General features: G+C 33.2%; 2 protein-coding genes across 8 annotated transcripts; one reads left to right on the forward strand and one right to left on the reverse strand.

Annotated features, from left to right (window-relative positions):
- Positions 1–11469: 11469 nt before the first annotated feature.
- LOC126867241 (hyaluronan mediated motility receptor-like) lies at positions 11470–22080 on the reverse strand. 7 transcript variants are annotated; one of them, XM_050621490.1, is made up of 16 exons: positions 21803–22080; positions 19631–19740; positions 17401–17570; positions 16779–17063; positions 16480–16704; positions 15919–16395; positions 15659–15841; positions 15313–15528; positions 14862–15056; positions 14650–14783; positions 14167–14539; positions 13797–14018; positions 13645–13713; positions 13413–13519; positions 13182–13335; positions 11470–12575 (listed from the first exon to the last, which is right to left on the reverse strand). In XM_050621490.1, exons 2-16 carry the CDS (start codon positions 19668–19670, stop codon positions 12390–12392), a joined length of 3036 nt encoding a protein of 1011 aa, XP_050477447.1. In that variant the 5' UTR covers positions 19671–19740; positions 21803–22080; the 3' UTR covers positions 11470–12389. The 7 variants fall into 7 exon arrangements, with proteins under 7 accessions (XP_050477447.1, XP_050477444.1, XP_050477449.1 ...); XM_050621487.1 differs by lacking the exon at positions 19631–19740; XM_050621492.1 differs by lacking the exon at positions 19631–19740 and having other exon boundaries at positions 15328–15528; positions 21803–22079.
- Positions 22081–22655: 575 nt separating this feature from the next.
- Positions 22656–25831, forward strand: LOC126867252 (tumor suppressor candidate 3). Its single transcript, XM_050621522.1, has 8 exons — positions 22656–22831; positions 23096–23274; positions 23353–23470; positions 24017–24157; positions 24535–24675; positions 24743–24893; positions 25246–25411; positions 25618–25831. The coding sequence occupies exons 1-8, from the start codon at positions 22739–22741 to the stop codon at positions 25631–25633; spliced, it is 1005 nt and encodes a 334-aa protein (XP_050477479.1). The 5' UTR covers positions 22656–22738; the 3' UTR covers positions 25634–25831.
- The last annotated feature ends 1 nt before the right edge of the window (position 25832 follows it).

Genomic DNA, 25832 nt, shown 5'->3' on the forward strand with positions numbered 1-25832 from the left:
AGCTGAACATTTGGTAAATTTTTTTAACCTAATTTGTAAGTAACATGTGGATGGCTACCCCGAGTGGGATACCATCTTCGAATTTGATTGATTTATTTCTTTAGTGAGGTGAGTGTTTGTTTGTTAGGTTATGTCCTTTGTGAGATCTGTTGGCGTTTCCTTTTTAATCTTCTTTTTATGCTTGATGTGCCGACCGTTTCTGCTGCCAGCCGGTTTGTGTGCGTTGCTCTGTACCTTCTTGCACATCTGTTAGTTCCCTCCTTGACCGTTGATATTCCCAGGTCTTTCCGAATGTCCTCGTTTCTAACGTATCATGGCGTGTTTACTATTGTTCTCAGTTCTGCCCGAGCAGCCGTGCTAAACGGGCGTGTGAAACAGTGCTCCAGCGAAAGTGCGGCAAGTGGGGAAGAGAAATCTACGAACGGTTACGCCTATAGCCAAACGGTGGAAACCCGTGTCTTATATTAAAAAGACTAGCAAACCTAACATGAAAAATATTGCACCGATAAAAATTATAAACAAACAAGATCAATACTACATATATGTCGGGTTTACATTAGAATTAGGGTTAGGGGCGTGAAACGAATCTTCGTTTGGGTTACACGTTGTCGTTATGCAATAGAGAAGACATTGACTAGTGCAAATACGATTATTATAGAACCGGACAAGTAACCGCGGTAGTTAGGTGCTCGAGATACTAATGACAATGATCCTAGGTTCAATAACGAATCCGCGGTCAACGGGATGACAACAGAACGTACTCACAAAGTCTAAGTCTGAGAGAATAATCACTGATCGCGAAGGCGTTACTCTTGGATCGATGAGATCGCGGGCGAGAATGCCTTTTCCGTCCCGATGATGCCACACAGGAAAACTATAACGGGGTGTGTCTAAGGATACGAGATCATCGGATTCGTCGAGAAAAGCCTTCGTTCAGAAAGTGTTGCTGCTAATTGGTTAATCTCCATATCGGTGGTTAGAAAAGGATGCTAGCCGCCCTCGAGGGAAAGTTGCTAGTGGGAGACGCCGCTCGTTGAAAAATATGTCTCCCCTATCTTCCCGTAGTTGGGACAAAGACTGTTTGTCTGTTTGAAGGACTTTAGTTAACTAAACCTTAAGATTTATAACGGGCCCTCGGGCTAGCCGAACATGTACTGCGGAGACGCATCGACATCTGGCAATCATCTTACTCGAAGAATAGGGTCTGCACGTGGCGAGCCACGGGACAGAAACCGTTGGAATGTTTACTGTCGCGTATCGCCACAAATATTTCTTTTAAGGAGAGCTATAGAATTACTTCATACCTTTGTTAGGCAAAGCGTTCATCCCGTGACCGCGGCTACGTTCGGCGACTGACTGTCGCCTCGAGCCCAAGCTCATTATCACAATTCTCGAATAATTACAATCGGGTTGAATAACTACAATTGTTCAATTACAGCTATAGTAGACTCTAGGTTACAATGTTGCGGGGTTATCAAAAATTCCAAAGGCTCCGGTGTTCTTTCATCTCCGACATATATAAAACAACAGATACATTAAAAACAAGTCAACCAACAAAGCAAGGACAGGACTGCTCAGCCACAATAGAAGTTGACATGGAAAACAACAAAGTAACAACTCAACAGGACGAAAGCTGGAAGGTAGCCAGCTATAACAAAAAAAGAAAAATAACAGGCAATCTAGATACGGAAAAGCAGCGATGGCTGCAAGAATTACCGCTAAGAAACTCCTTCAGCTCGCTAATAGAAGAATTAGACGACGACCCAACAAGTAATACCACAACTCAATCAACACACATTACAAAACCTCCACCAATATTTGTTGAGGCGCAAATAATAGACCCGCTTATTGATCAACTTAACAATATTGTTGGAAAGGATAATTACACAATAAAACAAACAAAATTAGAACAGGTAAAAATCCAAACAAACACACCAGAAAATTATAGGAAAGTTATAAAAGAATTAAGGGGAAAAAATGCCATATACCACACGTACCAGCTCAAAACGGAAAGGAGCTACAAAGTAGTTATAAGAGGACTGCATCCAAAAATTAACACAAAGAAACCAAGTGACGTATTAGCAAATATTGGCCACCAAACAAGAACTATAAACAATATTACAAGGTACGATACGAAGCAACCACTACCGCTATTCTTAATAAAATTAGAACCTAAAAATACCAACAAGGAAATTTTCGATATTAAAAAAATTTTAAACATATTAATCACAGTCGAGCCACCCAGGCACAAAAAAGACATACCACAATGCATGAGGTGTCAACAATATGGACACACTAAAAATTACTGCAACAGGAACCCGGCGTGTGTCAAATGCGCAGGAAAGCACCTAACAGCGAACTGCCCACACGCGGGAAAAATAAATGATGTAAAATGTTACAATTGCGGTGGAAATCACCCAGCTAGCTACAAAGGTTGTTTAGTCAGAAAACAACTTCAAAGTAAACTTTTTCTGCCGATTCGAAACAGAACACACAACAATTTCCACACGTAACAGGATAACACAGAATCTATGACAACACCAAATCCACAGCACGTAATGAACAATAACCACGGTAACACCAACACCGTTGGTAGCCGAAGCTACGCGCAAGTAGTCAACCAGTCGTCACCCTTAGACAATCAAGAACAGAACAATCACAGCAACGACACTACAGAAATCAAAGAACTACTAAAACATTCCATAAAAAACACCGAAATACTTACAAAAATGATAAGCGAACAAAACGAAGTCCTCAGACAGCAAATACAACAAATAACAGTTATGCTACAACTACTTACTAACATGCTGAGCAAAAAATAAAAATAGACATGCTTAAAATAGCAGCCTGGAACTCTAACGGCCTACAACAAAAGGGCCCTAGAAACTAAAACATTTCTGTATAGCAATAATATCGATATACTACTCGTTTCAGAAACACATTTCACTATAAAAAGCTATATAAAAATACCGTACTACACCATATATGATACCAAGCATCGCTCAGGAAAAGCACACGAAGGGACGGCAGTAATAATAAAAAAACGACATTAAACATCACTTACACAGCCAGGTTAGTAAGGAACATACACAAGCAACCACCGTTACTGTACAAACTAGCAGCAACCAATTACAGTTGTCAGCAGTATATGTACCGCCGCGACACAAAATTACATCGCAAGTGTGGCAAGAGTACTTTCGACACTTAGGTGACAAGTATATTGCAGCTGGAGATTATAACTCAAAGCACACACTATGGGGATCAAGAATCACCACACCTCGAGGTAGAACCTTGGAAAAATACATTAGAAACAATAACCTCAATATATTATCCACAGGAAGACCGACATACTGCCCGACAGACCTGAGCAAAATACCTGACCTACTAGATTTTGCAGTTACGAAGGGACTAAATGCAAATAAACTAAACATAGCACCCAGCTTCGAGCTTACTTCCGACCATACGCCTATAATAATTACATACAGAAACAAACCAATACTTTACAGCAACTCAGAGACGCTATGCAATAAAACCACCAAATGGCAAATATATAAAGAAATAATTGAGAGCAAAATCAGCTGCAACATCCCACTGAAAACACCTGAACACATCGATCAAGCAGTAACAACATTTACAGAAACTATCCAAGAAGCAGCAAGGGCAACCACTATACTTGAATCAACCAAGAGACAAACAAAAATAATTCCATTAGACATCCTCGAAAAAATTAGAGAAAAAAGAAAAGCGAAAGCAAAATTGTAAAAACATAGAACAAAAGAAAACGAAAAACACCTAAACAAACTCGCAAAAGAAATAAAAAACAAAATAAAAGAGCACAACAACAACGAGTTTACAAAGTTCATCGAGTCACTATCTGCACACGAGAACTACAACTACTCCCTATGGAAAGCCACAAAAAAAATAAAGAAGACAACAAAAATGGTACCAGCAATCAGAAGAGCAGACAACACATGGGCAAGAAGCAACGAAGAGCAAGCTGAAGAATTTTCCAACCACCTATGCAACACATTCACCCCACATAACATCAACAACAGCAACCACAATAGTCATACGGACGAGGATGCGCTAACTACTAGTACACCAACTGACAATCACTACACCATACCCAAAGCAACAGCACAAGAAATCAGAAACATAATTGAGGAAACAAAAAATAATAAAGCACCAGGAATCGACCTAATTAATGGCAAAATCTTGAGAAACCTTCCGCCAAAAGCGACAAGACAAATCACAATAATAGTTAACGCAATACTAAGAATACAATACTTTCCAAAAACTTGGAAACTGGCACAAATTATAATGATACCCAAACCAGGCAAAGATCCACACGAAACCAAATCCTACCGACCAATCTCACTACTTCCGGTGTTCTCTAAGATACTAGAAAAAATAATTTACGACCGGATAAAACCCATAATAGAGAAGAATCAACTAATACCGGATCACCAATTCGGATTCAGAAACAAACACTCCACAATAGAACAAACGCACAGACTCGTCAATGAAATCTTACAGGCGCTGAAAACAAAACAACACTGCACGGCACTCTTTATGGACATCGAAAAAGCATTCGATAAAATAAACCACACTAGCCTACTTCAATCAAACAGGAAACAGTTCCCGGGGCAGATATACCAATTAATTAAATCATACTTAAGCAGCAGAAGCTTCACAGTAAAAATCAAAGACACACACTCTGAAGTTAAAGACATCAAGGTAGGGGTTCCACAAGAAAGCGTCCTAGGACCAATTCTATACATATTATACACGGCCAACATACCAACAACTAACAATAGCAAAATACTGACATTCGCGGATGACACAGCTGTACTGGTCAGGCACACTAACCCTGCAACAGCAGTTACATTACTACAAGAACATATCACAAAAATAGAAAAGTGGCTTCAAGCAAAACATATTAAAGCAAACCCCGATAAATGCAAACACATTACATTCACACTGCGAAAACAGAAACCACCAAACATTGTACTAAACGGCACACACATAATACAAACAAGGCAAGTCAAATACCTAGGACTCCACTTAGATACACGACTCACATGGAAACAGCATATTAAAGCAACAATAGACAAAATACAGATGGCAAGGAGACAAATGTACTGGCTAACAAGTCGAAAATCCAAACTGAGCATAGAAAACAAACTAAAAATATATAAAATGGTCATAAACCCAATCTGGACATACGGAATAGCACTATGGGGAACAGCAACAATGAGCCATATAACCAAAATAGAGGCAACGCAATCTAAAATATTCAGAACAATAGTTTTTTTTTTATTCTTTATTTATTTGAATTTTACAATTTGTCCAGTAGGACATTTGGTAAAATATTGTAGCTGTATACTAATATAACATGTGAGTGGCTACCCCCAGCGGGGTACCATCATCGTGTTTGCACCTCGCAAGATGATATCTTCCGACAATTTTGACGAAAAGTGGCTCAGGACCGCGCAAAATGCAATCTTTTGAAGATTTCGTCTGAAATTTTCTGTTACTCCGCTCCCGTTTGAGATATCCTTTTTTTTTTGCGTGAGGAGGGGAAAACGCATTTACGCATACCCAGTGACCCGCGTCACCAGGTTATGTGGGACTCCAGATGACATCGTCATACCCACTAAAAACCTCTCCTCTTTCCTCTGATTTGTTAGACACGGACAACCCCAGCAGAGCCGATCAGCATTCATCAGGGTTGTCCTCAACTGCGTCGCCGCATATTATCGTCGCGTACTGATGCCGCTCCTCCTATTCGCTGACTCCATCGCCTTCTCCATATCTCTCCTATATCTCATTATACCCTTACAGAACTCTCTGAACTTCCTCCAGTATTCATCCCTGGTGACTACGGTGTCCATCAAGTTGTCCACGCTTATCCTGACACCCAGGAAGTTCTCTAACTCGATTCTTCTGTCGATCCATTTAGGGCACGCGAATAAGACATGCTCGGCGTCGTCATTCGGATCTCCACAGTCCCAACACTTCGTGTCGACCTTCTTACCGATCCTCTTACGATAGCTGTTGAAAATGCCGTGTCCCGTGAGCATTTGCGTGAAGTGATCGATGTCTCTTCTATTCCTGGTGAATATGGTCGCATTACTTATTAGTCTCCTGGTAACATTATCCTTATTATAAATGCTCCATTCCGCCTACCACTCCGTTGAGGCCTTCTTCTTTACTTCTTCCATATCCTCTTTCATTTCCGCATGCCTCTCAATCACCTCCTCTCCAACAGCTAAGGTCTTATAGATCTTCTTTCTCTCATATATCCCCTTCAACATTCGCACTTTAATGTAGATCGGTAAGTTCCCGGTCAATACACAAAGCGCCGCGTGGGATACGGTGCGGTAGGCCGTGGATGTGATGCACAGAGCAGTTCGTTGAGCCCTTTTTATGATCTTCTTGTTTTTCTCATACTTCATCGCATCAGCCCACACAGGCGCACCGTATGTTATTATGGATTTCCACACGCTGTAGTATAGCCTTCTTGCCAAAACAGGCGGGCCCTTAATATTCAGTAGAATTCCTCGTAATGCTCCTATCTTGATGCCCGCTTTATCGCACACCGAGGCAATGTGCTTGTCAAATTTCCTATTCGTATCAATCATGACGCCAAGATATTTCGTGACCTCTACCGTGTTGATTAGCTATCAAGCCACGCCGTCCACATTCAGGCCGATAACTTTGGGCATCCTCATGCCCGTAATGAGAATTATTTCCGCCTTCTCCTTAGCCAGCGTCAAACCCACTCTTGCACACCAATCGCACACTGTTCTCATGACCTCCCTTACTATTCCGCTAACGCCTTCGTTTTTCTTCACGGCACATGCGATTGCCAGGTAATCTGCAAACGCGACCGCCTTAAACATTACCCTGTTATCTAGCCTTTCCAATAACCGATCGTAGACTATGTTCCATAGGAAAGGCCCCAGCACAGATCCTTGCGGTACCCCAGCCGCAACCAGGTACTCCACCGTACCAAACTGGTTGCTGACGATTATCCTCCTGTCCGTCAGGTAATTTTTTACCAGTCTAATGATCTTGCAAGGCAGCTTCCTCCTGGTCAGTTCGTCAACAATGCTGTTTCCACTAAGGGTGTTAAATACATTCTTGATGTCCAACGCAATCATCAAGCATACCATCCTTTTCTTCTTGCAGGTGTCCGCGAATTTAATCACCTGTGTAATCGCGTCCACCGTACTCCTTCTCCTGAACCCATATTGTCTCCTATGAAATGGGTCCACTCCCATACATCTTTCGATAATCAACTTGAGACACTTCTCCCACACTTTGCTCAAGGCAGGAAGTACACTTATTGGGCGGTATGCATTAGGGAGCTTAGGGTCCCTACCCGGTTTACTGAGCAATATTACTCTCGCTGTTTTCCAGCATCCCGGGATCCTACCAGAATCCGTAATACTGTTAATCAGCTTAGTGATAAGCTCTGTTCGGTTGTTTACTAGCAGCTTAACAATATCACCTGGGACCCCATCTATTCCCACCGCCTTTTTTCCATTTATTCTTCCAATGATTTCCTTAACATCTTCCTCCTCAAGCTTCATGTTATAGGTGATATCCTCCCTGTCATGCTCTTCGACCTCCCTTAACTCCGGTCTGCGTCCAATGATGAACAAGCCTTTTAAAATTTCTTTTACCTTGTTAACAGGCATGTCATTTGGAAGCCCTTTCTTGCCACATCTGTTTATAATCGTGCGATACGGCTTTCCCCACGGGTCCCTTTCTAGTAGCTCACAGAATCCGGTCCAGGCTCTCTTTTTACTCTCAGCTATTTCTTTCTTCAACTGTCTTCTTAGCCCCTTATAGTTACTAATAAGGGCTTCGATCCCACTGTCCTCCTTCCTCCTTGCTCTAGTTATTTTCCTCAATGCTTTGTGAGCCTGAGTTCTCAATTCTACGATCGTCTCATTCCATCAGTGGTTGCTGTACTTCTTGTTTGTCGTACAGCTCACCTTCTTCAGCATCTTGTCACAAGTTTCCACCATACATTTCTGCAGCAGTTCCGCCTTGTCCGCGTCGTCCGTCGTATTAAAATTCTGTACGTTAGTGATCTCGTCAAATTTAATTAAAAATATGTCTGGTGCAAGACCCTTCGTCACATATTTAAAGAATTTAGTTCGATCACTTACGGTCCTCGTTTTAAACGTATGAGATATGTATAGGTGGTCCGATGCTGTGAAAGCATTTAAAACCTTGCTCCTTACGTGGAGGTCGTTAACCATGTTTGTTGCACTGATTATGTCAGGGCAACTCGTCCTTCCGTTCCTATAAAACGTGTATTTATCGTCCAGCCTTATAGGGAACACGCCGTAACCGCACAGGGTTTCCATTAAAATTCTTCCTCGCTTGTCTGTGGTTTGTCCTCCCCAGCAAGTGGACTTAGCGTTGAAGTCGCCAGCCACAATCACTTTCTTGTTTCTGCTTACACCCCTCCTTATCTCTGATGCAAGCTTACTTATGTATGTCATGATTCCTCAATCTTGATATTGGGGAAGCAATAACCACTGAAACAGAGGATATCACCTACACCAATACCCACTAGTCCGTCCTTCCTGTAGAGAAGCGTTTCATTCGGTGTTCGACCATTGAATTGCATGACCCAAATCGACGCATCACCCTTAGTATCGTTATCCCGTTTGAGAGATCCTGGCGAAGACTCGTTGGTTTCACTCTATTTTTGGAGCCGAATGTGGCGCACATCACTGCTTTCCCATCGGTCTATTCGGAAATCCGTAAAATTGAATCTTTCTGAAAAATATTCAATTTTATTTATTTTCGTTACTTTTAGAATTATTTTGACCGATAAACGCTCATGTTCTGTCTCCGCATCTACGCATATGGAGAACTTGAATTAATGATGTTGCCAGCAGGTATTCAACTTAATATGGAGTTGCAAGTGTCTTCTAGGTTTTATAACAGTCTCTAACAAATAAACATACGTTTCACTCTTATTTGGATGCCGAATGCATCACGCGTAGGACTGTTCACTCAGGTATCCGTAAAAGGCAATTTTCGGAAATATTTTATTGCAATATACGATTTTGCATTTCAACCTGTTTGAAATTACTCGACGAATAAACACTTGCTATGCTTTATTTTAGATGCCAAATGCGGGGTACGACTTTACTTTTACATAGTGTACATAGTACTTCACAAAATGCAATCTTCCGGAGTAATTCATTAACATATGCGATTTATATCTTCGCTCCTGTTGAAGTCATGCTGACAAATAAGCGATAGTTTTACGCTATTTGCAATGTCGAAAGCAGGGCACGTCCGTTCTCCCCGTAAGTATACTCGGAACTCTGTGAAATTGAATCCTTCTGAATAATTGAATGACATATGCGACTTCACGTATTTTCGCTTCTGTTTGATATTTTTTGACGGATAGACGGAGAGAGTAGAAAAGAAAATGTGATGAATGTGTGTACATAGACTGTGTGAACAACATGCAACTAAGGACGTGCAGGTAGCTTGGCTCATATGAATTTACTAAATACTGTTTATTTTACACCTTTATGTTTGATTAATTAATCTTATCAGAATACATCGACTGTAAAAACAAGGGACAAGGAAAGCAATTGAAGTACAATAAGACACTTCATAGGATTTATATTTAACAGATCAAATTAAAAAAAAAAGAAATTAATTTAACCCTCGTGCTACGATGCTTGAGTCTCTTCGGACTAGTCGGTAATAATGTTCACAACATTATTATTGAACAAAATTAAAATCTAACTAAGAATATCGAAATCATTACAAGAAACATCGGAGGAATTCTCACTGGGACACATTTATCGGAATACATTCATATACCAAAACCGTACGATGGATGAAACCCCTTCCTGTCCGGTGAGGTGATGATGCACATGGGCACTCAAAATCTCCTCAGGAACTACCGCAGGTAAACGAACCTTCGCGCAATCATCAGTGATTCATAGCGGCACTTGACAACAAAACATCCAGCGGTTTCTGTTCCGTGGCTCGCTACGCAAAGATTCTATCTCTCAGACAAGATGATTGCCAGATGTCCAAACATCTTCATGGCATACTTTCAACTAGCTTAAGGACCCGCCATAAATCTTAGGATTTCTCTAGCTAAGGTCCTTCAAACTGAACAAATATTTTTTAGTCTTTGCATTTTCCTTAATTTATTACCTACAATGGAAAGATACGGGAAATCTGGTTTGTCTCACGTACGATGCTTCCTGCTAGGAACTTTCTCTCGAGGGCGGTTAGAATCCTTCCACCAACCTAGTATTAGGTTGCCCGAAAAGTTTCTTCCGTTATATGAGGAAATAATAGACGTACAACGTTTTTTGTTTTATATTATTTTGCAGAATTACGTACGATCCATTTTGTTCTGTTGAGATAAACGTCGCGACATTTCACAGACTTAGTTTCACGTTTGTATGAAGGTGCATTGTTGTAAAAAACACGTTTGCACAGCTCACTTTCCTAACGAAAACTTTCCTTAACGAACCCGATTATCTCATATCCTTAGACACACGCATCATAGTTTTCCTCCGCAGCATCATCGTCACTAAATTTCACTTATTCTGTATCCTTAGAATAGTCAACATATCTTTACCGGTCTCTACCCTTATAACAATCGCATACTTAACGTATCAGTGTAACTAAGTTTTACATAACGTGGTTGCAGTGAATTGTGATTTATGTTAATTCAGTGTGTATTCCATTGTGATTGCTGAATTCATAATAAAGTTTAATTAAAAGAAAATTAATAGTTTCTGTTACGACTCAGCTTTTTTCTTTTCTTTTTTTATTTTTTTCTTATATTCTTTATAACTCAGTAAAAAAACAGAGAACGAACGAAGTATGTAAAAACTTTAGTTGAACAATTGCGAAGAGATTTTCGTCAGACTAGTGATCGAGCTTCTACCTCTATCTCTAGTTTCGATGAAATTCGATTGTGAATGGAAAGCTACATGTTATTCTAACAGGAGTTGAAAAGGATTGTAAAGTTTACCCTCAACGAAATAATCCTAGCGAAAGACATCAAACAATAAATTATTGTGATACTTGCACCGACAAGCCGAGGATCTTGGCGATTGTTTTATAAAATACTTCTTTCAGATGTAAGGGTACATAAAATATTAAAATATAATAGTGTTATACGTTAATTTATATATGAAATCATTTCAAGTTAGCTGTAAGAAATTCACCAAGTATACGAAAAATAGTCTCAAGTTGCCGAAACGAAAAAGTCCTAAACTGCAAAGGATTATTACAGTCCTCGTGAAATTTCAAAATGTTTCGTGTAACACACGTAATATATTTATTTACGGTTTCTATAAGTGTTTGAATACTGTTGTGAGTATAGTAATAACTATATAGGTATACTATATTTTGCATAAAAAACAAACATCCAAAGTATTATGACGATAACAAACGTTAAGTACATAATTGTTGTTCATATATTTCATCTAAAATTCAATAAGAATAAGCGATTCTTTTCAGCAGTATATATAATCTCATACGAGAAACTCATGCAATAGAACTTGTTCACTTACATTGATTTTAATATTACTTTTCAAAGTTCAATATATAGTCATAGATTACAAAAATGTATTACAAATAAAATTTATGTAATTGATATATATTGAAACGTCGGGGAAAAACATCTGTCATATAAATAAAATTCCTTTTCCTTCTTTTAATATCGATTGTACAAGCTAAACATAAGTCTAGAAAGTCAATATCGCTCAAACATGTAATCTTTATAACGAAACATTATTATTACAGTCTTTTAACAGAACCTAGCAAACTGAACACTTGACCTTACATAGAGTATTAGATCTTGTATTAAGTTATTAAATTTGTTATGGATTTAAAAATGTTAGAGTTATAAATATGTTTCATAATAAAAAAATTCATGCATACTGATTCAAAAATTATTATAAATACGAGTCGATAATTATTACATCAATAAGTAATTATAATACAGTCACGACGTACACAGTATGTGTTTTATATGTATTTCAGGAAGTAAATATTTATTTAGAATTACTACATGACTTTAATTAAATTATTTTTAAATCGTATTTATAATAACCACAAAAATTATTCATTTATTAGAAGTTTGAAAATCAGTACTTACAAAGGATCTATTTACTATATAATATATATTTATAATTTTAACATATTAAAGCTCTGGCAAACTTAATATCTTAATCACTGATGCAGTAATTCGAATATGTTTCTTAAAATATAAACATTAATGTAAATTATTGTAAATTATGTAAACATTAATGTAAATTATTACCAACTCGCATTTATGATAATCATAAATGAATAATATGCTAATATTAAAACTAATCATTCCGATTCCTTAGTGGCGTCAGTGGTTTATGTGGGGAAGGAATAGGTGTCGCAAAAGTGTTCTGTGAAATTCCTAACATGTTCTCTTTTCCTTTACTATGCGCACGTTTTTCTTCTGCTCTCAATTTTTCTATCATCTTGTGCTGCTGTTCTATTGTCCTCGTCTTCGCATATAAATCCTAAAAACAATTTACATTTTATCACATTTATTTTACAATCAATCAATATATACTACATAAGTATTTAGGTACTTATGTATATAAGTTAATACTTGCAACTAAGAGAAGCAAGAAAAAATAATTAGACCAATGCAAATGAAATTGAATAATACCATTTACGCAATAGAAATAATTTATTTATATACATTTAATATTCTCAGTCAATATATACATATTCTCTCCTATTGTTTAAACAAATAAGTTGGGCACACTACTGAGTGAATACCTAAACAACAAAGTGGTGCTAGCCTAAATTCACACAAAATTATGGTATATCATTAAAAGTAAAATAAAAGAAACCAAATAGTTTGTCAAATTCAGTACATTATAACAATGAATCAACATTCATTAATAATAATGCACACAAAAATAAACAGTGAGACGAATTAACATACTATAAATATAAACAGAAAATTTAATATTTTCATTCAATAATTTAACAATCAATATATGTTTCAATGTTAAATGTTTGTAATATTAAAAGATATTACTACTATTATGATAAGGATATCAATTTAACATGCAATATAAAATGATCACGATGCCAAGACAGATAATTAAACGCACCTGTTCGAGTTGATTGATTTTATCTTTCAGTTGAGATACATGTTTAATTCTTTGCCTGTGATTATGATGACCAACAACTTCAGCGTATTTTTCATGGATTTCTTGATAATCTTTTAGAAGTTGCTCGTTATATTTGGAAAGCTTTTTCACTTCACTAAACAGACAAAAATAAATTTATTATTTTGTAACTTTCTTAGATTATTCTTGTTTTTAGAGGAGAAAACAACGTACTCTTCAGCTGCTTCTCGGCGAGATTTTTCTTCTTCAAGCTTTTCTATAATCGTTTTTTCTAAACTTCTCCATTTGTTCTGTTCTTCTTCGAGTAATTCATTATGTTTCTACACAGATACAATATTTTTTAATAAATTACATATATGTTACAAAATACAACAATTACTGTATTCTTTTAAATTCTTTTCTTTATCTTTTCAGATATAAAACATAAAAAAAAAAGATCGATTACCGATATCTGGCTATCCTTTTCTTCAAGACATTTAATTTTATCAGAAAGTTCTCCTATTTTCAGACTTGCCTGTAAAAATAGTAAAAATAATTAAATTCGTATATTTTATTACGTAAAAAGGAAGCATTAATATAACAATTTCGAGAGCATACTTCATTTAAGGTAACTTTTTGAATTTCTGATTGATGCTCTAACAATTTATTTAAGTCTTCTATTGCTGTTTCACGTTCTTTCAACTGTTCGTTAAATTTGTTGTTTAGCATATCCGCTCGAGAAATTTCGAGTTCTTGAGCATCGTTTCTTTCTTCCAATTTAAGCAGCATACTTTGTGCTTCAGCAAGATGGTTAGCCATTTCTTGAAGCTGATTTTTCATCTAAAATTCGAAATGAGATGATAAAGTGATTTACTTTCCTCTTTAAGCAATTAATCACATTACATCAAAATAATTATTATAATTCTCAAATTTTTCACTTATTAAAATTTTTAATACTTTTAAAACAAAAATAGAAAATAAAGAGCACCTCAATATTTTGTGCGGTCTTCACATCATTCTCAGCTTGTAATTTCGCAACTTGTCTGGTTGCTATTTTCTTTAAGTCATCGATTTTAGCTTCGAATACAGATTTTAATGATTCCAATTCGCTTAAACTTTCAGCTTCGAGTTGATCGACCAATCCCTTTTTGGCGTCTAATTGATCCATCAAAACATGCACCTGTTCATGTACTATTTGAGAGTTGTTGCGCATAATACTCAGTAAATCACGATGTTCGTTTATGCAATCTTCACCACGTTTTAATTCATGCTGTAATCTTTCCACTTCAGCATTACTTTGAGCCAAACGTTTAGTTAAAGCAGCAACTGATGCTTGATTTTCAGCCATTATAACTTCGAATCTAAATAAAATTTCGTACATGTATACATGTATACATATGTGTATATATATATATATATAAGTACCTATTTATAAAAATACATATAATTCTTTCTGTGAAAAATGATATACCTCTTTCGTCTAGCTACCATTTCCGCTGCCTCTGCTCGGATTTGATCTTTTAGAGCTCTTAATTCATCTTTCTTTTCTGCTAGTTCAGTTTCTGCTCGATCTAATTCTATTTGTAAGCTTTGGCCAAAACTTTCCTAAATTCGTTTAATCAATTATTACAAACTGGTACTTTGAAATATTATCTTTATTTTTGATTATGTTTTACAACCCACCTGAGTTTCTGCAGAGTTCTTTAATTCTTCCAGAGTCGCGGAAAGTCTATTAATTTCAGCATCTTTAATCGCCAGTTTTTCGTCTAATGCCGTTCGTTCCATTTCTACTCGCGCTAAACACGCTTTATACCTTTCCGCGGTAAGTCGCATTTCTTCCTCCACAGTAATCTTTGCCTCTCTGATCATAGCATTTATCTAGATTAATAAATTCATTTTAAAAACTATATGCATACGTTCTTACAAAAGAGCATAAAATATTCGGCAAACATCACAGAAACTGGAAGAGAAAATATTAAAAGAGGTTTCGAAAAAGAAATAGTGTCCACAATAAAAATTCTTTCAGTATAACTCTTTCTCTTCTCGGTATAGTAAAAAAGAATTTTTATTGGACGATTTTTTATTGGGTGTTAGAAGAAAGAATTCAGTCAGTGATGTTTTTTATTTTACGCACGTGTGACCCGCTTACTTTCGCGTCACTATCAGCAATCACTCTTTTTACTCTTTCCTCACATTCGGTACGGCAAGCTGCCAATGTTTCTCTCGTAACAGCTTCTGCATTTGTTACTAATTTATCTGCATGTTGTTTAATTCGTTTCGTTTCTTCTTCGATCATTTTGCCCGCAGCTTCTTTTACTTCTGATACTTCTTTGTCTCTTGCTACCGTTAGCTACGGAAAAAATTAGTATATGTTATTTTACAAAAAGATTATTATATAACAAACAATGTATGTAAATCTTGTCTATGTTTCGAATTAAAATATACAAAAAAAAAAAAGATAAAACAACATATGAATATACATTTTCTATTTCTTTTATATAATTCAATCTTGCATCCTCCAATTGCTTTTTCAGTTTATATTTTTCTTCATCATGAAGTTTTATTATATCACCTAATTCTTCCTGATGTTTTTTCAAAATAAGAGTGTGTTTTCTATGTGAATCTTCTAATTCTTGATGCGCCTCACGTAAACGATTATTAACCTGAATTAAAATAAAAAGTAGGAAGTTAAGAAAATGTTTTTATTATTATTCAAACAGGTAAAAATTTTAATATTTACATCTTTGGAAAGATTTTGAATGTTTTCCAGTTCTTTTCTCAAAAAATTATTTTCTTCGTCAAGATCTTTTACTTTAGCTTCAATTTCTATCCTACGCGACATTTCAAATTCGTTTTCATTGATAAGGATCATTTTTTCTTTTCCAAAATCGAGTTTCAATTTATTAGTTTCTTCTTCATATTTATATCTAAGATCACCCACTTTTTTCGAAAAATTTTCAACAACTTTTTCATATTCACCCTTTAGTTCGTCTAATTCACATTGAAGGGCAGATAGTTGTCCTTGTAGTTCAAGAACTACATTTTGTCGCTTTTGCAACTTTAGCTCCAACTTATCACGTTCCTCCATTAAATTAATAACACATGAATTAAGTTTGGCCTTTTCTTGTTCCAGCAAGCCAACTTCATATTTGTGACTTACTGTTATCTCTTCTAATTTTATTGTTAGTTCTTCAATTTGTATTTCAAGAGATTGAACCTATGAAGAACAAATTTTAAAAATTGTGATAGAGTTACAATGTTTCCAAATCATTTTAATTCTTCAAAATAAACAAGTATTTACTCTTTTCACGTTTGTGTGTTTTTTATCTGCCAATTCATATTCTAACGCTGCTATTCTTTTCGAGAAATCCGCGATACGATTTCTAAGATCACCTTCCATAGCTTTTCTTGCTTCAATTTCGCGTTCTTTCTCCTCTGAAACTTCCAAAAGCTGAGAACGAAGGCGCTTCACTTCGGTTTGATGCTTTTCATCGTAACCATTTAAAATTTCTTGTTGCAATTTAGCCTGGATGCAGGAGTCGTTAATAAAATATTTGTTAGAAATAAAATTATACTTCTTGGTAAAAAGTATTTTACAACCATTATTTCTATGTCCTTTCGGTGTTGCTCCTCTACTTCTGTTTGTTTTTTATGTAACTCGTTGAGTTGCAATTCTAATTTCTGTACTTCCTCCTTCATGTCCTCAATGTGCTTCTCAAGCTCTTGTATCGTCCTGTCTTTGTTGGAACATTCTACTTGAAGATCAGCAAGTTGATGCTCGGAATCGTACTTCAATTTTTGGTCGTTAGCAGTAATAAGCCCACGTGACTTCACTTTTGAACTTGATCTTGTTTGGTCTCGATTGTGTTTTCGTGGTGGTTGTGGCTAAAAATACATATTGTTACTGATATTAAAATATTTTCTAAAAAAAAAAAACATATATATCTTTTCATAACTCATTAACTCTCTGTAAGTTGCGGTATATCCAAGAGATACAGTAATTTGTGCCATAGTGCCAAGTTTTACATAAAAAGTATATGAATATATGAAAAACATGTAAATTTATTAAAACATACATTGCAACTACATATGCATTTGTTGTCAAAAAAATATAAAATATGAACAATTAAATAATACTTCTGTACATATCTCTCAGATCAACTGCATCCCTTGCAAGATCAATAAGAAAATTTTTTACATCCAATTAATTTCTATTTCGCACCGTTCTAAAAGTAATTGCCACATTGCTTGCATTTTTAGTGCACACTGATACATTGCACTCTGCACTGGCAACGCTTTTGTTGTCATGAAATCTCTCTGACTTTTCAATAACAAAACCTTTTACTTTACTATCTAATTTTGGATCATACGCCCCTGGTGGAGGTACATCATCTGTAACAATTATTTCTTTTAAAATATAAATTAAGAAAAGAAGATATATATATATATATATATATATAGTGACTGCAATAAGTATTTGTACATCATTATATTTATTATAGCATATATATACTAATAATATATACTAATATAATAATTATTACACACTAATTAATTACATTCGAATATATTAAATATTTCATTTACTAATACTTACATATGATTACAAAACATTGATACTGTGGAAATGAAATAGAGAACTTACAAAAAAAACGTTTCATTGGAAAATAAGTATGTACAAATACTAATTGTAGTCACTGTATAAAATATATTTTTTGAAAGCTTTGTATTAAATAATTCCATAAAAAAACATTTAATGAAATGGGATTCTATAGGTATATTCTTGTTTGTGCTTTCCTGTTATTGTTCATGTATTCATAATGTATCGTAACTGTATCTGTAACTAATGTATTGTAATGAATCATAAGTAGTCATAAAAAATCAACATGGAAGACAAGAAGATTTTCGTTCTGAGCATGCATGACACTCATCTCTGTTTGTCTCGTAAGAACACGTACTACTTTGTTATTGACCTTCCAGTGTAATTTTTCATGACTAGACACGACTCAATTTTCGAACAGTTTTCTCTAGCAAGTGTCGAGACCTTTCTATATGATTGTGGTCATGACAAAAAATTTGTTTACATCCTATATGGGCATAAAGATTATGAGAGTATTTGAATATTTACCATGGAAAACTTTCATGTATGTACATATATGTATTATGTGTGTTATATAAAACATTTTAAAATTTCACTAATCCTATAATGGAACACAATTGTCATGATTACATTGATAAAATTTTAAACTTATCTAAAAATGTACAGTAATATGCTATTTATATGAATCTGTTAGTGAATACACAAGTTTATATGGGCAAGTTATTCATATAATAGAAATCTACTTAATTCTCTCCACTTTATATAATTTATCACTCAGTTAATCAGAATTCACACTTGTATAAATGGATCCAAATATTTGCTTATAAATACATGATAAATTTTAAAACTTATGATTTTAGAAATTAATTTTTAAGGTCAGTAATTGTATAATTTGACTTAATTCTTTACTTATTTTTTAATATACAGAATATCAGACCACGAATTCAGATAACTGTAATTTAATGTAATCCTTAACATAAAATTAATTTAATGTTTTATATGTAGAGGATAAATAACATATACTGCAAAATTCAATCAAAATATACATTTGGAAATAATAAACAAAAATGTAAATAATAAAAGCATTGAGAAAAATCATTTGGCTAAATATAAATAAACAAATACATGTTAGGCATTATATAATCAGAGTAACATTTAGCAACTATTAAGATAATAGAATCACGATTGAAGTTCAGTTAATCAGGCACTAAATAAAATTTTGTTCATATAAGTAGAATTCATATAAACTTACTATGTACAAACATGTATTTAGTACCTATTACAAACATATATTTATATATACAGCATGAAGAGTCACTTTAAACATATAAGACTCTTATTAATATAATCCTTAATTGACTGCTTACATACTCTTTTGTGATTCCTACAATATATATATGCACTGAATATCTTGTAACTTGTACATATGTTTTCAGATTTATTTCAAACATTACCAATACAACAATGACAGTCAAATATCATTGAAATGCTAATAAAAATTCATGTTTCATGTTTTATGTTTCATGTGTCATGTAAAGTTTTTATAAGTACTCAAATATTTGGATAAGCTACTATAAGTGAAATGATAAATATCAATAAGTTTGAATAATAATTGTAATATAATATAATTATTGCGAAATAATTGTATACAAATGAAATTCATTTGATTAATTTCCAAACATTTTTAGTTGATTTCATTATATATTATGAGAAGTGGAAGGGGTAGTAACACAACTAACGTTGGTAAAAAGAAATCCCGTTTCGGTAGGTGTTAGTTTACATAGAGTAAGCGCAAATGAAAGACAGCTGTTTCTAAATGCAAGAAACATGCTCTATGGGATCATCAAATTACCAGGTGTACTCTCTAACGTCCAAACCACCCCTTCTTTCATAGTTGCGTAACGAAATCGATCTTATATCATACGACTTTTATCCCTCTCTCTCTTATTCTTGCATGTAACACTTAATTTTAAGAATTAAATGGCTTCCGACGTCTCATCTTCTTATTTCATTATCTTATATTCTTTTTTATTTAGATAATTTAGTGATATTTATTTTTAATTATTATAGAATTATTATTATTATACATATACATACTGCGTCAGTAATGCATACACACACACACGCACGCAAGCACGCACGCACACACCTTGTATAAACATACATAATATACAGTAGCAGAGAAAAGTTTGAAACCACTACCTTTCTGATAAATTATCGCGCTATGTTGTACATAATAAATAACCAATAGTCTGCAATTATTCGTTATTGAACTTCGCTTTATTATAGCGTACTAAATTTCGATACATCAGAAAATAATACTTTTTTAAATATACTGTTCATACTTGTACTGTTCAGTGTTCGCGTGCTTCAGTAAAAGCAATTCCCAGTTTCCGATTCTTACAATTGGACATTGGATTCTTCCGAAACGTACGTCCTTTAATGACAAAATCATGAAGACGCCTTCAAAGAGCTCTTTCACAAATGTTCAGAACATTAGTAGCATAAATTTCATTTTAAAAATCAGTAACAGTTCGAAAATTATTCTTTTCAGATAACCGGTGGATGCAATGGCCCATCCTTACTGTAATTTTTTGGTTCATTCTAATAGCACCCATTTTTTTTCTAAAATTTTTAGGTATCATAACTGCTTGCACGCTATCTCAGATCCTGCAATAATATGTGCTATATTTCGGCAAATGGCTATTTTCTCTTGCGTAGTGATGTAACAAATTTTCTATCTTCTAGGTGTAGATTGTTGTTATAAATTTAATATGTCATGTTAAATAGACTTATTATTGTTGGATAAATTCGTAGCACTACTGTATTTGAATGTTCGTCTTAATGTTTGAACGTTCACAGCAAATACAGCATCGAATTGTTTTATACTTATCCTTTCAAATACTTCAAATGTTTTAAAAGTCTCCTGACCGTTCGTAGATAAATTTTGAGTGTATATGTAATTGTAAGGACAACTTCGAACTATAGGTCATTTAGAATCTATAATATAATGCAATAAACTATCAGAACTTAAACTTTTAGTCTTAAACTTTTGTCCGGTACTGTATATATATACATATATTTATTTATTTTTCGGCTCCACAGCCTAGAAAAAGGATATATCATTAATAATTCTATAATAATTAAACGATCGATCGTTTATTATTTTTGTTATGAGATTTTTCTGCTACAATATGTTGTTATATTTACAATAACATATATTTATAATTTAAGTTACGTAAAAGATAGAAATAAATAATGAATTTAATTTTACCATTGACTTCGTTCGAGAAAATCAATGTGTTAACTAATAAAATTCTGCTAATCCAGTGAATAAAAATTAATTTTTGAAAATGATATATAAAACACTGTTATAATATACATATATTACTATACAATACATAATATACAAAAATATTGCCAAGCTTCTATTTTTATTACTGTAAAATAAGAAATAATGTATTATTTACATAAATTCACATATAAATGCATAATACAAGTAATATTTAATACTTTGATAACTATTTCTCAGGTAAAAGACTCATAATTTAGAAACAAAATTGTTTTCCAATACTGAAACATAATGGAATTTCTTATATTGTAATGTCATTATATTTATACTATAAAAATTATATTATATTTGTTAAATACGTACACTACATACATTATACTGTACTTTCTGATAAGTAAACTTATCTTGTTAATTATAATTAACTGTACTAGTTAACAATAAAGGATATATGGCAACTAGAATATATATATGTATGTACTTCTACATATAAATAAATAATATTTCATATTGATGTTAATATTTTCTAACATATCTTCAATTTACTTCCCGCCAAATACATATTGTGTAAATATAAAAATTACACAACATCTGGTAATTTCGAAAAAGTAGAGAGGTAATGAAAACAACAAATTTATAAAATAATAACATTACTATCATTTTACATATATAAGAGTGCATACATTATAATGCGCACCAAGGAAAATAGAGTTATAAAGATATATGTTTACTTACTTTCGAATTCATTAAATCTTTGGATTCTGGCTTTTGAAAATGACATTGTGAAATGTTTTTAACGTATTTAGACAACAAAACACAACAAGAAACTAATAACTTTGAAAATAATGTTAATACTTATCACTGATTTTAGTACGGAGAAAAACACTGTTCACGGTGTTCGTTACACCAGTTCCGCCTTTGAACTGTAATCTTTGAATGAGAGGGAAAGGCACTAGTCACGACATTAACTTCCTAGTCGGATTCAAACATTTCTTCACTCCACCGGTCCTTCTGATTTGAAATAACGGTTACACAAGTTGAACAATAGTAAAATGACGAGTCAACGGGCATGTGTTATGTAACTGACCAATCAGATAATAGATACATTTCTGCTATGAACCAATCCCGTACCAAAAACTTAGATCATTAGAAGATAAATTTAATGACAATTTACTGACGACATTTAAATGAAAATTTATTTTATATATATAAGTTGAATATATATTCAACTAACGTATACAATTACAAATTTACATTTTAAACTACTTTATTATGATTATAATTAATGTTTATAACATTATATGTTATTTATAATATCTAAAATATTTGGAAGTTTTAGAAGAAAATTAAAAATTAAATTGTGGTTTTATACTAGGATATCAAAATTTAAAGTTTAAAAATTTTTGTATGCGCTCCTGACAAATGTTACATAAAAACTTAAAATATAGAATATATGATTTTAAAAGTCATTATACAATGTATATATAAAATAAAAAATAAATTTATAAAAAAAATATTTGGTTAGTGTAAATAATAAAGTTTTGGTACGTTTATTTATTTGGATAAAATTTGCCACGTCGTATTGTATAGACCAATAAGATTCGTACATTATCTGCATAGCTGTAACGTGCTCGTAGTAGAAGATTATTTGTATTTGTACTATATTAATTTATGCTGTTTGTAATGGATTTTAAAACAAGTATTATACTGTTGGGACTTATTTTAAGTTTAAATCATGTTTATGGGCAATACAGGATGAAAAATGTGAGAATTTAATTACTTTATTGCAATTGTTATACATATGGAAATGACAAATTAGTTTTGCAATTTCTTAAATTCGATCCATTTCAAAAATGATCAATGAAACAATTATGATAATATTAGAACGTTATTATTAATGCACTTTAACAATTTTACGCAATATACAAGTTTTCAACATAACAAAAATATGTTTAACCTTCAATCACTCAAAATTTACTTAAATTTCAATTTTCTTATATTTAATATAAGTAAAATAATGTATTTCAGACTCCTGGCTCTTCATTGTCAGACCGAGTACAGCAGTTATCAGAATTAGCTCTCACGAGACCTGTGATTAAGTTCAATGGGGCAAAATTTAAAGAATATGTTAAAACTACACCAAGAAATTATTCTGTTGTTGTAATGTTTACAGCTATGGCACCTCAAAGACAATGCCACATATGCAGGTAATTTTAATGTTAATTTATCTTCAAACTTTATTACATTTAATGTTAATTAGCCTTTTTATATTTTTACTTTATCAGGCATGCAAACGATGAATTTGTAATAGTAGCGAATTCATTCAGATATTTACAATCTCATTCAAAGAAGTTGTTCTTTGCGTCTGTAGATTTTGATGAAGGATCTGATGTTTTTCAAATGGTATGCAATACATCTATGCTTATACAGGTTATCCCAGAAGGAAACTAAATCATTTTTATAGTATATTTGATAGGTTATTCTGAATCATAAAAATCATATATATTAATAGAAACAGGGGCCAATACTTAAAGGACTTATAGTACTTATAGTATTCATTAAGAAGAGTAAAAAATATCTAATCGGTCTCCTTTTGATAGTAATGCTTTTAACATAAAATCGATTTTTATTATTTATTATGCTTCCATATCATGATCATATTTTACTTCTGACATAGAAGAATTGGAAATATTAGTTCAAGGTTGTAATAAGGTTGTATACAAGATTATTAACATCAATGAAGATTACTCCATAAACTCAAACTGTGGTAATTGATAATGTCGCAAAGTGAATAACAATTATCTCAAAAAAACATAAACCAAGTCTCACTATATATGACCTTGATTCAGAATAATCTATTAAACACATGGTGGAATTTTTGCCTGTGACACTCTATATATATATAGGAATATAATACATGAGAAATAAAAGTAAATGTATTTACAATAGATGCGATTAAATACTGCACCAGTATATATGCATTTTCCACCAAAAGGCAAACCAAAACCTGCAGATACTATGGACATTCAAAGAGTAGGATTTGCAGCAGAAGCAATTGCAAAGTGGATATCTGAACGTACTGATATTCAGGTATTTATATACAGGGTAGTTGGTAACTAGTGGTACAAGCGGAAAGGGGGTGATTCTACGCGAAAAAAGAAGTTGAAAATATAGAATAAAAATTTTTTTTTTTAGTTTTTTTAAATTTTTCCATCGAGACAACGATCTACAGTGAGATCCGTTATAACGAGACGTGATAAAGTGCACGCTTACCGAGCGAAAATTCAAAGTCGATTTTCTCGAAAACAAAGCCTCAAACGAAAAATGTTTATTCTATATTTTCGACTTCTTTCTTTGCGTAGAATCACCCCCTTTCCGCTTGAACCACAAGTTACCAACCACCCTGTATATATGTATGAGTATTTAATCAGTAAGAATCATATTAACATGTTCAAAATGTGTTATAGATTAGAGTACTTAGACCACCGAACTATTCTGGCACAGTGGCAATAATAATGTTGCTAGTACTTATTGGAGGATTTTTATACCTGAGGCGTAACAATTTAGATTTCATTTATAATAAAACAATTTGGGGTCTTGGTGCATTGGTAATAGTCATGGTATAAATATATTTATTGAAATGACAATTTATCTTCTAATGTTTTTTTAAAACAGTTCTTTACGCTTACAATGATATCTGGACAAATGTGGAATCATATTAGAGGTCCACCTTTCATACATAGATCACCCAGTGGAAACGTAGCTTACATACATGCTTCTTCTCAAGGCCAATTTATTTTAGAAACATACATTGTTATGATTTTGAGTATCCTTTTTATTAAAGTGTGTAAGTGATTCATAAAATAAATTTTAATCTAGTTTAACCCTTAGGCATTTGTTAAACAAATATAGTATTATATATGGTGTTTAATCAAGTAATACAAAAATCGAAGTTTTTACTAAATCATCAAACATTTTCTATTTTTGAAAAACTATATCAAATTTCAATAAGGTCTATTTCTTTTATTTCATAAAGGATTAATGCCAAAATTCGACAATCGTAAATATTCGACAGTGAAATGTTATGATTTATGTACTATACAGTTGTTATGACCTTACCATGGCTTTCTCAATGCATAGATATATAGCTAATATTTTTCTTAACAAAATGTAATAAGATGGAGCAGTGGTATTGGGTATGATATTAATGACTGAAGCCGCTTCACGTAAAGGTGATGTAAAAAAGCGACGAATATTCGCAGCAATAGGCGCTGGATTAGTCGCTATCTTCTTTAGTTTGCTGTTATCAATATTTAGGAACAAAGTACAGGGCTATCCGTACAGGTAAATAAAATATTTTTAATTTGTATTTTATTCTTAATTGATAAAATATTTCCATGTTGGTGTATATTAATATATTTATAAAAACATTAATTATTGTGATGTATGCAAAAATTCTGAATAAATATATCAATATACTCCACTTTTAATATTTTTCTAAGAATTACTATTATCTCGTATCTCAGAGAGGATTAAATTATTTGTTTCAGCTTACTGTTCAAGTGAAAGAATAAATAAATACACAAGAACTCAATATTTGTATATATTGCAAAGAAAATTTCGCACTTATTTGTCAATATTAAAAATTAGGATACAAATAATAAATAAATACTTTAGCTTTAATTATTGTTAAAGTGTTGTATTTTGATCATAATTTACATTTGTTTGTACGTAATGTAAAATAAATTAATATTTAAAATCTTAT

This window comes from Bombus huntii, chromosome 7, assembly GCF_024542735.1.
Source record: "Bombus huntii isolate Logan2020A chromosome 7, iyBomHunt1.1, whole genome shotgun sequence".
NCBI classification, from domain to species: domain Eukaryota; kingdom Metazoa; phylum Arthropoda; class Insecta; order Hymenoptera; family Apidae; genus Bombus; species Bombus huntii.

Excerpts from the sequence above, each read along its gene's own strand:
- LOC126867252 (XM_050621522.1), top strand. The coding sequence starts at position 22,739 with ATGCTGTTTGTAATGGATTTTAAAACAAGTATTATACTGTTGGGACTT. Across the intron at positions 24,676-24,742 it reads TTTGGGGTCTTGGTGCATTG|TTCTTTACGCTTACAATGAT; the intron begins GTAATAGTCATG and ends TTTTTAAAACAG. Across the intron at positions 24,894-25,245 it reads ATACATTGTTATGATTTTGA|ATGGAGCAGTGGTATTGGGT; the intron begins GTATCCTTTTTA and ends AAATGTAATAAG.
- LOC126867241 (XM_050621486.1), bottom strand. The coding sequence starts at position 18,361 with ATGTTTTATATAACACACATAATACATATATGTACATACATGAAAGTT. Across the intron at positions 17,571-18,306 it reads ATACATGAAAGTTTTCCATG|ATGATGTACCTCCACCAGGG; the intron begins GTAAATATTCAA and ends TAATTGTTACAG. Across the intron at positions 16,396-16,479 it reads AACACACAAACGTGAAAAGA|GTTCAATCTCTTGAAATACA; the intron begins GTAAATACTTGT and ends TGTTCTTCATAG.